This window comes from Anopheles cruzii, chromosome 2 (assembly GCF_943734635.1).
Source record: "Anopheles cruzii chromosome 2, idAnoCruzAS_RS32_06, whole genome shotgun sequence".
NCBI lineage: Eukaryota > Metazoa > Arthropoda > Insecta > Diptera > Culicidae > Anopheles > Anopheles cruzii.
The window spans coordinates 44,655,499-44,671,155 of NC_069144.1; the positions used below are offsets into that span (position 1 = coordinate 44,655,499).

A 15,657-nucleotide genomic window follows, 5' to 3' on the forward strand; every position below is an offset into this window, starting at 1 on the left:
AACTGAAACACACTCCAACCCAACCATTAGGTCACTTCTGCTTGGTCGAAAGTCTGGATGCAGCACGTACCGCAGGAAATCATTAAGCTCTAAATAAATAATTAACCGGAACCGTAAAGCCGAGAAAGGGCGAGAGGAAGAGGAGAGAGACTAGCGCTATTCGGTTCCACGATTCGGACGGTGCCAGGACTATATGAGAATGATTCAACGCCGAAAGGGCCCGCCCGAGTCGTTGTGGCGTTGGCAGGATAACATAAAGTAGGACCAAACTCCGAACAAAGGGAAAAGATCATTATCATGTGGAAATCACATAGCAAAATGTAAAAAAAAACACCCGTTGGGAAAGATTAAAGGTTCCTCGGGTGCTGCTGGACTCCCTCAGCTTCGTGAAAAGTGTGTGTAAATGGAATTAAATGAATGGCGAAGAAACACGAGCCACTATAGTGGGGCCCCTCGGCACCTTGCATCCTTGTTACCCGACAACACCTTGGAAAATCTCATCAGGGTCGGGCCGGAACACCACGGCGGAAAACAACGGCAGGACGATGACGCAGCACGATTCCGTAAGTACTTCCGGGAAAATGGCGCCCGTGCGCCTTTACTTAGCGGTGCGGTCGATTTAAAACTGCCGCTGGCGGGTTTATTGATTTCACTCACACAACACCTACTACCTGTAGCCGAGCCTCTTGACACCGGCACCCCGTGGGAGCTGACACCACTTGGGCCACCCCCATACCCCCCGACTAAGAGCTCCTTCCGAGCGTGGCATTGTCTTCCACTTTCGGGCCGTTGTGAGTCTTTGTAAAGCGACTGACAGACGTCGTGCTTTGTCAAGATCCTGCTGCTCCTGCGGTAAGAATATAGTGGCCAGAACCAGACAACAAACTCATTTGACCCATTTTCTTTGGGGGGGCCCGTCCCCAAACACGGCGCAGACACCGTCGAGCTGAAAGGGCTGAAGCGAATGGGAAGGGTATGAAAAATTAAAGTGAAGAAAATGTGCTCTCGGTGTGCTTGTGACAGCTTGTAAAGGGTTGCTGAGCGATGATACTACCCTACCGGGCGGGCGAACGGGCCCGTGTTTTGGTCCACACGAAAGTACACTTCTGGCCGAAGAAGATGAAAATCCCTCGACACCGACGCGTCGCTGGAAACAACTCGATCCCCTCTGATACGTTAACGGTTCAAAAGATACAGGTGGGGTGGCCAGAGACAGGGGCAGAAAAGTAAGATGCGGTTGTGTTAAGTGCTTTTCCGGCTAAAAATTATGATCAATCTCTACTGGAGACCGGACCGGGCGATGCCAAGCTTCCACTATCCATCTTCAGCGCATAGCCCACCCTAGACCCGTTAACCGCAACACCGGATAAGGGGCAACATTCCACAGGTTGATCCTTTGGCTCCGGCTTTGGAAAGTTTCTTCGATACTGGGGAAAAAGAGAAAATAATTGGAAAAATTCTTCCCACCCTGGACTGAACGCTCATTCGTTAACAAACAGTAGGCAAAAATGTGTCTGGAGTGCGCATCAGCATTCAACATTAACATTAGCTAAATTGCGAACCGCAGGATTTAACCACAACCCTCACAAACTATTACTCGAGGTAGTCTTCATATTTCTCCAGGCTACCGGGCTCATTCTGCTTATCCCCGTTGTCGTATCGTTTTTGGAATAATGATGGCAAACTGCAAACTTCTATCGATCCGTGTTGCCACCTCAGGCGTTTCCACAAGCTCTTTGAAATTCGATAAGACTTCTGATGGTAGGTCGTACATCTATTCTCTCATCTGACTAATCCTGACGATGCTTCCACTTCATTAATCTATCTGCAAGACACGACAATGGAATACTAAGCTTCCGGCGGAATATGCGATTAGCTTTATGGTTAGACTTGGTTTGATTGCGGGCTGATGACGCGACCACCGATGAACGATGAACTTTCTCAGCGAAACCGTGCGCCTGCTGAACCTGCTCCTGTCGAACATAAAAAGTTGCATCGTTTGCAGCGGATAATGTGCCTTAAAACTTCTCGACCGGAAAACTCAGCTCATCGAAGCATCGGATCCTGGCACGGGGATTGTCTCTGGCAACTGATTCGCCAAACTCTAGCGATCCGCAGCAAAAGATATAGTGTGAACACTGATAGAAATGCAGAAATGTGCAGTCAACAGTTGTTTATGCATTGTGTGCAGGCATTGCTGCGAAAGTTATGACTTCCGTCGACAATCTCCCCCGTCTAACACGTGCTGGTGCACTCTCTTCATCTTGGCTGAGTTGGAGAAACTTTTCCCAATAACATTCCCTGGAAAGCGTGCATCGTTATCCGCCACTTCCGCACAGAGACGGCCCTTTCGCTAGTGCAGGTTTTTTGAATCTGTATTTTATTTGCGTAGGAAGTTTGCCCCTTGCTGGGACTTATAATAAGTTATGAGGGACTCGACGAGAAATACTGGAAAAGCTTCGCTTGTCTGTGATCTAATTAAGGTTGCTGGAGGAAAAACAAACTAAAAAATCAATTCAACCGACATCTGGCAAAGACAACGGACATTTAATTTTTATATCTCTCAAAGTAAAATCAAAAGACCGACCGAGGCTTCCCGAAATAGATGAACGGCTCTCGTGGCCGCCGGTGAACGTAGAGTGTGATGAGTTTTGAGCCAATTTAATTACAGAAACCATTTCCTGCTGCTTTCGGCCGAGCACCGGGAATAGAACACCTTTTAGGTTTGGGGCGGCCCACTAGCCGAGAACCGAAATGGAAACATCTTGTTTTGGATAACGAACCCATAATGGATTATGAAATTATGCATTTAATTTCATGCCCTACGAACGGGAATCGGGAAACCCTAACCCAACCGGACCGTCCCAAACGCCCCAACGCTGGTAACACGATCCTCGAGCCGTTGAGACGTTGAGGGATCGCTTTCGAGGAAACTTTTCACGTTCCATTACGCTAGTTCCCTGGACTGATGGTCCGTAATGCAATTTCTTCGCCAAACCAGCACCAGCCGGCCCCTTAGGTGGGCTCCTCTGGACTGGTCAACCCGACCTGGGGATAGAGATAGGACAATCCGCCAAGAGTTTCGGTGAAAGTCTAACGGCAGCCCGGCCCTAAGCTGGTGCTTTGGAGAAACTGAAGCAAACGTTGGAACCACAAGTGCTCCTTCGTAGCAGCTGCCCCACAGTACGGGCATCTTAAAAATAATAAATTGTTCTCTCCTGTTGCTTCTGGCGATGCGAATGGAATACATTGTTGCTAGCGCCATGATTTAGGTTGGGGCTAGTGCATGTTGATAAACATGTTTGTGAGCCAGTGAAAAAGATATCTCGTTTGTTGAAATTTATCATCCAATCGTGCTAAATCAAGCCAAGAACTCAAAAGTACTTAAGCTTTTCTTAGAAAGTAAACGAGCAAGGCAATGTTTAAGAAATTCAGACCACCGGCAAAAAGTACCATCCTATGCCACTGATCATAGCCGTCAAAGTTTGCCTTAGTTTTTCGCGTCACTTTTCCATTCCGCTTAAACCTATCCCGGTGAAAGTCCGCCTTGATTGATAAAGCACAATCTTCACCTTTTCGCGAGATGGTGAAAGAATGTGAAGCAATTAAGCATAAAGAAACGCTCATTGAATTGTGCTCTTTCGCCGGGCTGCTCGTTCATTTCAATTAACTTCACTTCGGGCGAATCATCGCTGCACGTGCAATAACTATTAGTTGCACAGTTGCGCCGGGACGGCCCGGGCCGGAGTAAAAAAATTGAGAAATTCCCTATCCTTGCAAATTATCCTTGCCCGATGGGTCCTGTGGAACCAGTCTTGGCGCCAGGATCGATTCAATCCCGTTCTTCGGCGTAAGAGAACCGAAGGTCCTGCCGGCTTCTTGGCTTATCCCGTGGCACACACACACACACGCGTGTGAAAATTTAGCCAACGAGTAATTGAGCCAACAGCAGCAATGGGGGAAGCATCAAGTTGCAGACACTTCACAGATAAGGAGAGGAAACGCCCGCCACATCTCCTCTTGCTGCTGCTTCCAGCCAACCGATTGGCACACTATTCGGTGTTCGACAATTCGCCCCATACTTCGATTATTCCCGCCAGACCCGCCAGCCCTCGTATCGCAGCCGTCGAAGGCCCTCTGGTGCAACAAAGCGCAAACATCGTCGAATAAAGTAATTACATTCTCATTTGGAATGGTAGATAAACTTTTCCGAGCACGTACCAAAAACCACCAGGCCATGGCTGGCCCCGGTCTGGTGTTTATATCCGTCGTCCTTCAGCGTCGTCCGGTCAGTCTGGGCGGTCGGAAGGATCACTTCACTTCCAAGGCAAACTTTCGCCGCATCATCCGGCGTTCCATCACGTCACGTCACCGCTGCCCACTACTGCTGGCTGCTACTGGGTTCTGATATTACATTTCGTGTCTGGTGAAAACGGTTCACGACAAATGGGGTTTGCTGTTGGTCTCCCTGTCCGTGAGATCTTGAAGTGGTTTCCCTGTGGCCATTTTTCGTTCTTCCCGTCCGCCTGTGCCTGCGGTGGACAAGTGGTTGCGGCCAAGAAATGCATTATAGAAATGCGCCCGGTGTCCGGGAGAAAGATTCGCCAAAAACTTACCACACGGAGCGCCGGAACGTCAGGTACGTGCGATTGGTCTCTTAACTAGCGCCAGGCAGTCTGACGTCTCCATTGCACCTGCTGTATTGCATTTTTGCGGTTCCCACGCCCGAGGCATTCCGATAAGAGTTGAGTGACGCCACAAGTTTGCCGGAGAGGTTGGTAAAACATATCCCCGACTCCGTTCGAGACAATCGAGAAGGAATCGTTCCTGGCAGAGACAAGAAGAGTGAGCTCGTATGTTTCTCCAAAGTAAACACAAATTATCTTAGGCAAACCCCGCTTCTCGGCCTGGCCTATCTTGGCAAATGACAGTTATCAGCCTGAGAGTCTGAAGCAAAAAACAACATATTCTGTCAAATTCCAACAAAATAGTTTACCTTCGCCCTCGCACGGAAGTAATCTTCCGACGGTGCAGGCGGACTAAGAAAATGGCAAATATGGCTCCGGCCGCCATCTTATCCCTTCGGCACTTTCGAACGCTGAAACGTGGTGCCCGGATCATGGCAGTCGCAAAAAGCATCTCAAACCCTCCTTCCCACTTCGGCATCTCGACAAATGGCCTCGGTGGTGATATAAAGCGACAGAAGTCAAGCAGAAGACCGGAATGGTTCGCCAGCAGCCTGCTACCTCCCGGATTGCAAACGATGCACAAGAGGGCTTCCGGTGAAAGTTGCCGTTTCTGGCCTTGCCTCGCTACCCGTTGGCCCATCATCATGATCCGGGGATATAACTTCCCGGTGTAACCGGCCAAGATCCTTCGAACTGGTGGTAGAGGACGGTGCATGTACTGGGACAACGGCACACGGTGGTGCACTTCAAGCAAATGGGTGAGATTAGTTCACAAAATGTCCGCCTCCTTGCCCAAGGACGAAGACAGCGAACGCGGCGTTATTGTGTCGATGAATGGCACCGCTTGTGGTGGAGAGTAGCTATTGGGCTCCTTTCGTAAAGTCCAGTTTTCAGTGACTTCCTCAAATAGAAGGCAGAGACAGTTAAAGAAAACAAATTACCTGCCCACAGTGTGGTGTGTGCCAACATTTAAAGCTTTCGATGCAGTCGTTCGAGCAAATGTAATCTCCGTGCGCTCCGCATTAAGCAGATCAAACGATGAGATTGTGGTAGCCCCAGGGGAGCTTTAGTAAACCAATTAAAGGTGACCATTTACCAATGTTATTAAAATATTAATTAGAAATTACTAACTTTAAAATGATCTTCTTTAAAGCCGAGAAAGTGGTTTATTTGAATCTTCTGGAACGTACATCGCAATACAGATACCAGTTTAATAACAAAATGTCATTTCTATGGTTGTTATGCTACTTAGCGACGGCATAATAACATATGCATCGCCAACGTTACCAACTGCTCCTAAGCTGGTCACAACTTTGACGTTCATCTCCATACTGTGTCTTCAGTCTCAGGCGCACTCAAATGCCAGTCCTACACAGCAGTACACAAAGTTGGCGCCACTGCAACCATCTGACGGTCCTAATGTGGTCGTCGCTTTGTCATTCGAACACCTCTAGCATTTCACAGCCATTTCACGGACTGTGTGACAACGTGCGGATCGGAAGTCAATTTCTAGCATATCCTTTCGGCAAAATCATACTGCAAATAACATCCACCATGTCACCCAGCGCCGTCAAGCTTCGTGTTCTGAAGTCATTTCCTAGAAACTATCGATGCTTTTGAAATGCACAAGCGTATTTGACCTTTGGTCTTCACAGTCGCATGCTTTGTGTGTAGTAGGTTAAGAGCTTACAGGCTGCGAGATAACTTTCCTTCAAAATGTCCAACTAACAACATTGTATTGGGCTACTGCTGCATCCATAGGCTTACGTATACATCAGTATCATGTTCTACTTAAGGTTTGTATTTCACGTGCTTCGGGAAAGCACTTACCATTCTTTGTCGGAAATTCATCGAAGAAAAACATCTCCGGCACGGGCCGGAGTAAAAACAATGTCTAATGTCCTAGCGAATGCACTTACCATGGCCGTGCCGGGTCAGAATAAATGGTCCGCAACCTTCTCCGGCCCTAATTAATGCCGTGGCAATTTGCTTTAATCTAAATGCTAATCAACACCGGCATGCAGCCGGATGACCCGAAGTGGGAAATTGGAAATATTAAGCACGAACAGCGGAAGTCCCCGAGGCAGCGCGATCCAATCCCACCGCCGGTGGTAAAATGTCCTGCCGCTGGCGTGTTAATTGGTTTGCGTGTGGGGTTGGCGTGTCGATTTGGCTGGGACAAAAATTAGAGACCCGCTCACTGTTAACTGTCCAGGGAACACCTGCAATTAGCGCATGTGGAGGCCATTGTGTTGTACTTCTTGCACTCACTTGAGTGACCTTATGTATGCAAACCCCCCCTCTTATTATAGACATTATCTAGATGCATTATTTTGACAAAATGTATTAAAGTTTCACAAAGAGGAAGGCGCTTTTTATCTACTCCTCAAAGCATTGAAGGGCGCATTAAGGATAGGTACTCATCGAAAAGTAACTTCCAGCCATTACAGCGAGACTCGGGCTGTTTCTATTTATCTTCTCAACACCTCGAGTCATAAAACAAACGAAGCGTTCAGCGTGGAAGCAACCTTCAAGCTCAGCCGCCGATATTGCCACACACTCAGTCAGACATGCAGAAACGTTCGACAGACCGGGCCTTAAGCCGGGACGATTCACTGGCTCATGCGAAGCCGTCTGCTTCCGATGCGATTGATTGGAAAATTGAACGATGGTTTAGGGAAATGGGCTTAAAAAGCAACAACGGAATTATGAGACCATAACTAAGGATAATCACATGAAACCGGCCCCGCACGAAGACATGGCACGCACATGGCCTCACCTGGGCTTACTGTACGGCAACAGCTGCCACGGATTGATGGGAAAAAGTTATGAGCCAAATTTCACGGCACATACCTTCCGATAAATAAATTTTGATAAAACAAAAAGTCTCAGTCAATTCTGATCTGGTGGATTGTGTTATATTTCGATTGCCTATGGCTAATCCTTTCAAAGTAATCAATAAACACTTATTGCCTCTATTTCAATACATTCCAACTGTTTTACCAGCTTCTAATGCACAACCGATCCATTCGTGCACGCTCACGATACTTGCTCTATACTTAATGGTAAGTGTTTACCTATTGGAAAGCGTCAAAGTCACTCTCGGAACACTTTTCAATTCCCATTTCTGTCGCTCCATATGATAGCCGCCCATCACAGTCACGTCCAGCCAATCCTTTCGAGGCCATCTCACTCTACACACTGCTACTGCACGCCATCAAACGATGCAATCCTATCAGCGCTTACCATACGGCGCCAGTTTGTAGCAACGATTGGCAATAAATTCCCTTACATAGGTCAATTATTCAACTACCGTATTTTTCAATGTATAACGCGCACCTTTTTCCCAAGTTTTTTAGCTCTAAAATCTGGGTGCGCGTTATACAAGGGTAGTAAAAATTTTGTCTCCTCTAAACTTACAAATGTGCCCTTTTAGGTACATTTTTATGGTCGTATTCCGTTGTAAACATCTGTCAATCGTGGTAAACATTGTACCAAAATTGTTCTTTTCTGATCAAATGGAAGGAATAAACCTTTCAAATAAATGTTCAACCATTAAAAAATATTCAGCCGTTTTTGCTTTATAACCAAATGAAATCATGCATCGTTTTAGAAACACCCTGTAGTATGTCTTTTGCAATGTATACGCATTTTATCTTTAGTCTACTTTAGAATATTTATAGAATAATATAGATTTTTTTTAGATTATTTAGCATAATACATTATTATCATTGGGTATTTGTTGGATATCACATATCTGAAAAATGTACAATAAAACACTTTTTTTCCAAATTTTTTCTCTTAAAATATGGGTGCGCGTTATACACGGGTGCGCGTTATACATTGAAAAATACGGTACATTATCTGACAGCTGGATGAAAGGTGAGCATCGAACGGTATCAACGGCCAGACTTCTGGTCGGTGTGACTATCCAAATGCGCTCTGGCAGCATAGAGAGTGTCTCCACGGTTGGGCAATAGAAAATCCTACCCAAACCGCAACGTAGCTTACTTTAAATCATTGCCCATGTTTGTTCATAATTAAATTCTTTTAACGTTCTTAAATGTAATCCACACTCCCCAAATCCGGTCAACGATTGAAAACACCGACAGCTTTGGCGACGAATGTTTACCAAACACTAATGCCTCACAGGGAACGGATTCCGACAACACGCGACCCCTCTTGTAAACGACATCAGTTAATCCTTTCCCGAATCGTTCCCAACCCCTCTTCAGTGGCACTTGAAAGTTTAAAGGAGTTTGGCCCGCGAGCGGTGAAGGCATGCTCCTTCCCAAGCGTTTAGTGTCTACGCGCACGACTAAGCAAATTAAGATAATCGTTTATTTACTCAGCAACTAAGCCATCGATAGACAAGAGGCCCAAAGAACACGGTGATTGTTCGAGGGCAGAATCCTAAAACGACAAGGATTAGGGCGTTGTTGGGTGTGTATAAGTAAGTGAGAGAGAAAGGACTCTATGAACTATTCTATTTTATGGGAGATCTAGCCAAGATTCAAACGGGCATCTGATGGGAGTTTAATGTTTCAATAAAGTGAGCAAATCGAACGGCAAGGTCCTTCAGCCTCCGCAAGAATGGTCCTCGTAATTAACTCAACTTAATTTCTTCAGCATAATTATCGCTCAAATTAAATCCATCCACAAATGTATACTGTTAAAAATTGAATAAACGGTAACGAAGACAAAAAAACTTTATCCAAAATATTCTAAAAGTGTTAGCCAAATATCGATAAGAATTGTAAGATCGTAACCGATTCGAATTAACAAAGTATGAAGAAAGTTTCATAATAAACCAAAACACGTTGTTGTGCGTGCGGACAACGCAGAGATTCTACTTTTCACCACTTGCCTTCTTGAAGGCACTTCGGTCCCTCAGCAACCTTGTGCCGGTTATGCGCAAAATTATGTTTGCTTTTTCCGTGAATTCAATTTCATAATTAACTTCTGACTTGCACACCGCGCGCAAACAGTTATCTCACAGAGGGCTTTCCGAGAAAGTATGGGTGTGCTGGAAGTTGTAAAGCAGCTGTACCCGACGCAACGCGAAAACTTTTCCATCCAGCTCCCCCATTGCGAAGGTGTGTGTTGTTTTGTGATAATTCAAACAAAAAGCCCGAACAAATAAGAGAACTTGCATGGCGGTTTAGATACTGTGCATGCTGACTTGCATTGAGTTTCTCGCGGACCATGGAAAAGTCCGGTGTTGTGGAACCACACAGCAAGGATTGCTAGGTTTTGCGGATTGTCTACAGCTTTGACCGTGAGCACTCATGGCCACGAGAGAGATTCGCCGGTATGCTAGCGGAAGCTAAACCAAGCCGACTGCCGAGATGGCGTCGAAACGGAACATAATTACGGAGCAGTGAGGCGTTAACAAATGGAAAGCGTGTTTCATTCTGGCGCACCGCCCCATGGCTTCCCATAATAGAATCTCATAATGGCTCACTTCGGGTCCACAGCACCTGTAGAAGAAGAAAACTACCCTCACGTCTGGCTGTGGATTCTGATCAAATCTACATCGAAGTCCACACGCACGGCCAAGATCTTACAGCGGCGGCCCTATCTTCGATGCAGAATTCCTTTTCTCTTCTTTTTGCATACTGTCCCAGCGGACAACAAAATGAGTCCCTAATGGAAAATTATCGAAAATCCTCCCCTTTCTGTCCAAAAGGTATGAACCAAATACAGGGAAACGAAGCTTTTGTGGAGCATCCTGCATAGTGGGAACTTTTTGCGCCAGATCTCTGCGCTCACCCAAAGATTATGGTGCAAAGCAAAAGCGGAAACCACCTCGTGTCCCAAAAAGTTATGCCTAGTAAAGTGTGCGACAGTAAAAAACGACCAACAGATCAAGCAGGAAACGGAAAGCTATTGCCCCAGCCGGCAGTCTGGCAGCTTAATGTATCCGGGAGCCATCTTGAGCCGGGGAGGATCGGTAAAGTTCGACACCATAATTCGATACCCGATTGGAAACGAAACCGAAAAGTTAAAATTACTTTCCCATTACTTTGAAGTGACCATTACCACGGTCGCAGGCCCCAGAGAGGCACGTTGGGAAACTAATTTATCATCAGGGCACAACAAGATGAACAACTTGCTAAGCACTAATGACAACACCGGCCGCTGGCCAAAAGAATCCCGGAGGCGACCAGCGAAGGGACCGTTTCATGCTCCTCGTTTGAAGTTCATCTCACCAACGGGCTTTGGCTGGCAAGTGTCCCATTTTGGCGTATAAAAAACCCTTTGATAGTTGTTTCGCCCAGGGGTACAATGCGATGGTTGGAGGGTTGTAGAAAAGCATAAATTATTCCCTGTTCGCAATATTGTATGGGATTATGTGGTTCAGGATAAAGAATTATTTCAACTTAAAAAAATAAAGAATAAAACAAAATAATTGCAACTGCGTGCTCTTGCTTATTTATATTTATAATTCAAACATATCTGAATAAATAGTTTCTATGGCTTACAAACATTTTGATGGCATTCTTTTCCTCCTTCATCGTTGTGACGCCCTGTTTGAATCTTTGATTCAATTTGATGGACTTTGACTGTAGACATCGATGTTACTTTGGTAGTGATCATTTGGAATTATAATTATTATTTGGAATTATTATTATATTGGAATTATTATTATTTGGAATAGACAACAAACCAATTACCCATAGGCACAGTTTCTGAAAACGGTGCCCATGTTCGAAGGCTGCAGGATGTTCAAAGGCTGAGGTCAAATAATGACGCCGAGCTAGCGTAGCAAAACGTTGGTCAAGGTTTTCATTTCCATTCTCATTGATCCGTAACTAACGACTACCCCAAAGTACCCGCAGGTGACTCGGGCATGTTAATCGAGAAGCGGAGAAATTTAGAAAACACACTCTATTTCCTGGTGAAGCAAAACATAAAAATAGATGATGTTTGCTATGGTGCTATAAATGAACTAGTTGTCTAATGCAGAATGCTATGGATCTACATTATATCGGTATAATCCGTAACGACTTTCATATTCGGGCTCATCGTCACATTCCACATTGTTTGTCGGTTTTCCCTTCATAAGAGGGCATTTCGGTGACTGAACATGATGCAGCTGATCCACATTTTCTCCTTTTTGCCATCGGCCAATCTCGATCCGGCAGAAAAAACAACTCACCATGTCACCGGGACCAACGTAATAGAACCCGGAGTTTGCTAGTTCCTCTGGTTCAATTGCACGACTAGGCCATGATTTAAATGTTTCTAAGCGGGCAGATTCATAGTTCAGGTTTTTGGACCTGGAGCAAAAATAAATTGTAATTAGTTGAATGCAATGTTATATGACAATGTGCAAAAAGATGTTTACAAGGTCAATTTTCATGGTTTTTCCGGAAAATCAAAAATGGTACACAAAGCTGCGAAATTCTGTAACCTGATACCAAATTGTTATAAAGGCTTGCTGTTTTTGAGAGATTATGAGCATAATGCTTTTTTCAGGAACAGACTTAAACATTTGTTACACAAGACCAGTTCGCATAAAATCATGAACTCAAAGCTATTTATCTTTATTGAGGACAAATAATTACTTCTTCGAATACTTACATTCCTTATAGCTTGAAAGCGTTACTTCGTTGACCCAACAAGTTACAAACACGAATTGTGATAGAATCGTAGAAGTGGCTGTATTTATAGGGATACACGAGCCCGTTACGTGCATGATTTCAACCCGGATCCGAAGACTATCTGCACGCGGATGTAAACTAATCTGGTTATTAGCCCAGATAAAGCTGGACTTTGTCATTCAGATTGATTGAAAACGCTTATCGAAACAGATAAAAAAATATTACATTCCAAAATCGCCGAAATCTTACGGACAATAACAATAAAAACATTTTTCTAATGTTCGTGGTTTATCTGCTCACTACGATAAAAGTTTCATGTTATTTCTTGATTTTGGTACGCCCATTGAGTCAGTGTCGCAATGTACATTCTTTGATGCGGTCATAGTTTCGTCCTTGTTTCCGTCTCGTCAGTAGTAATTAGTTGTGCTATTAGGTCGAAAATGCAAGTGTAAGTCGGCAACCATTCTAAACAGCACGTCTGTTGAGTTCTGTTAGTATTAAGTATTTCTTCTGTTCGTCTCAAAAAGGCTATATTAGTAACAAGTGGGTCATTGTGCATCGTTTCAAAAACTTGTTTGTTTCGCTGCGCAACGAATAATGCGTTTAGCAAATGTTTCTCGTTTTACATTTGGTCGAAGTAATAGGTTATTTAAAATTTCAAAACGAGCTTTCACCACGAAGCTTTCTCGCACTCGGAAACTCACCACTTTCAGTTTGACAGCCACGCCAAAATTGAAAACCACACACACACACATACACGCGTACCAACGTTTTGACAGTCGACAGCGTTCGAGGAGCGCAGAGAAAATTTTCAATCATGAAGATGGCTGACGGTTCAACAATCCTGAGACGAAACAGACCAGGAACAAAAGCAAAGGTTTGTGTAATTTGGCATCGCATACTGCAAAACGGCAAGCAGCGATACGTTTCTGCAAGAGGACAGTGTTTGCCAGGCCCTTCCATCTCGCCTTCGCCCCGTATTCAACCCACCATGTCGGAGCTGCGCTTTCGTTGTTGTGATGTGAAAGTGGCCCTCCGTTTGGCGTACACAATCGATTGATGGCGTTCGTTGTGCTGACTGTTTGCAGGATTTCTCCAGCTGGCCCGATGAGGTGTTCGAAGAGATGGACAGCACCCTCGCGGTGCAGCAGTACATCCAACAGATGATCAAAAAGGACCCATCCAATGTGGATCAAATACTCACGATGCCCGACGGCCAGGATGAGGGCGTTTGGAAGTACGAACATTTACGGTACGTTTTTGTTGGCCGCAACAGCAGTCGGAGTGCCATTGCCGCGGGCCTGACGGTTTCCCACCTGTTATTGTTTCAGACAATTCTGTATGGAACTGAACGGGCTAGCGGTTCGCCTACAGACGCAGTGTTTTCCTGCAACCTGCACGCAGATGACGGCCACCGAGCAGTGGATATTTCTGTGCGCTGCCCACAAAACACCAAAAGAGTGCCCGGCAATCGATTACACCCGTCACACGCTCGACGGGGCCGCGTGCTTGTTGAATAGTAATAAATATTTCCCCAGCAGGTGAGTGTCCTTTCGAAACGCACAATTCCCGTAGCGAACATTTGCCCAATCGGCCTCTCCCTCAACTCGTAGGGTATCGATTAAGGAATCGTCGGTAGCGAAGCTAGGTTCGGTGTGCCGTCGCGTTTATCGAATTTTTTCGCACGCTTACTTCCATCACCGGCGAATATTCAACGAGTTCGAGGAGGAAACATCGCTCTGCCTGCGATTCACCAACTTCGTAACGAAATACACGCTCATGTCGAAGGAGAACCTGATCGTTCCGATCCCGGAGGGTGAGCTTACGCCGGGCGAAAGTGAAGCTTAAGGTGCGATGACACAGTGGGCCCCTTATCGCGCCCGTCACACTGTCCACGCATCCTAGTACCGCTGGCACGTTTTTTCCCCAACAAAGGCCATGGCGAAGGCATTGCATCCTATCAAGAATGGAAAACAAATATGAACTTCATGAATTCCTTCACCGATACCCATAAAAGGCGCGATCCATTGCAGGTGGTCCCGTCCCAGCCACTCCGAACACGATGCGTGGCTTTTTGAAAAATTTCAATCGATCACTGGTTCTATTCTTCAAGCGACTTTCCCTAGAATAACTCAAACGTAAATATATTTATATATTTTTTCATCCCAGTTCTTTCTACCTTTTCCGTTAATTTTATAATTCGACATCGTCTGCAAAACGAACAGCACATACTCCCATCGTACTGTTCTGCGGTGACAATTTATATTAGGCGAAAGTAGTATCGGAATATTAGCGGAATCGGAAACAGACGGAATCACGTGGTTAGGCAGGGTAGATGCTAGGAACACCAGCTGACAGTGTATATGCGCATAGACGACGAACCAACACCCTAATAGCAAGAAAAAAACAATATTAAACAAACGCAGAGCATTAACAGCGGCTACCGAGGAAAGCACGTAAACATAATGGATAAAACTATACATATAAAAATATATGAATGTATAAATAGTAAAACTATTATTTAATTGAACAAATTGACACAATAATCAACGGTGGTGTGGATGAGGTAACAAAATAGTGGAGAAAACATTGATCTGCACGGTGTGCCCTGACGCAGATCTAAAATTTAACAACACGTACCACGGGCCGCAAGGAATCCGAATTCAAGAGTTTAAGAGCCGATGGTTTCTGGCATAGATGAAACCGGAAACGGTTTTCAAAGTTCAAAGCAATAACGGACAGCAGTGGGACAAGAGAAAGAAGTGTCGTTTGGACACCGGTAAAGCGGTAACGTGCCCGCAAAACGCTGGAGGGATGGTGACCCTTTTTTGCGATACTGCCTTTTTTTTAAACAATTTCATTCATTACTAGAGTCTTATGTTCGACAAATCGCATGTGCCAGATGGAACCGTACCTCCGATCCCATTGCACGGTGTTTTTATTTCTATGTTACAAAACACGTATTGGAAGATCAAAGCATTTTTACACAAAACGCAGGAACAATTCAAACATAGAACCCCAAAAACTAGCTCGGATGGCAATTAAACCACCGGCCACAAACAAAACGGAAATACCACATTTCGCCGAGGTACCGTAACTTCTTAGCTTGGGCGTGTTACGAGCAAAGTATCAACACTATTATGTACGGGCGGATAAAATATGAGAAAAGTAATAAAATCCATTTATCTAATACAAACTCGTATTAAAACAATCCACGAGTCCCACTAGTTCTCCCAACGCAATTCTTTCAATCGACATCAGCAAACCCATCAAGAGGGAAGTGTGAATCTTCTAGCTGTATTTGCGCCTTTGTAAATCCGTTGTCCATCTTACCTGCTGCGCGGAGCCTTTCAGCAGCTATC

General features: G+C 45.1%; 1 protein-coding gene across 1 annotated transcript; it reads left to right on the forward strand.

The window, feature by feature from the left end:
* Nucleotides 1-13,087: 13,087 nt before the first annotated feature.
* LOC128277935 (MOB kinase activator-like 4) lies at nt 13,088-15,476 on the forward strand. Its single transcript, XM_053016542.1, has 4 exons — nt 13,088-13,172; nt 13,384-13,547; nt 13,627-13,836; nt 13,909-15,476. Exons 1-4 carry the CDS (start codon nt 13,113-13,115, stop codon nt 14,141-14,143), a joined length of 669 nt encoding a protein of 222 aa, XP_052872502.1. The 5' UTR covers nt 13,088-13,112; the 3' UTR covers nt 14,144-15,476.
* Nucleotides 15,477-15,657: the final 181 nt, after the last annotated feature.

What these genes read in the sequence shown, in the direction of transcription:
- LOC128277935 (XM_053016542.1), top strand. Translation starts at nt 13,113, where the DNA reads ATGAAGATGGCTGACGGTTCAACAATCCTGAGACGAAACAGACCAGGA. An exon ending in TGGAAGTACGAACATTTACG is followed by an intron (nt 13,548 to 13,626) that starts GTACGTTTTTGT and finishes TTATTGTTTCAG; the next exon opens with ACAATTCTGTATGGAACTGA. An exon ending in AATAAATATTTCCCCAGCAG is followed by an intron (nt 13,837 to 13,908) that starts GTGAGTGTCCTT and finishes CTCAACTCGTAG; the next exon opens with GGTATCGATTAAGGAATCGT.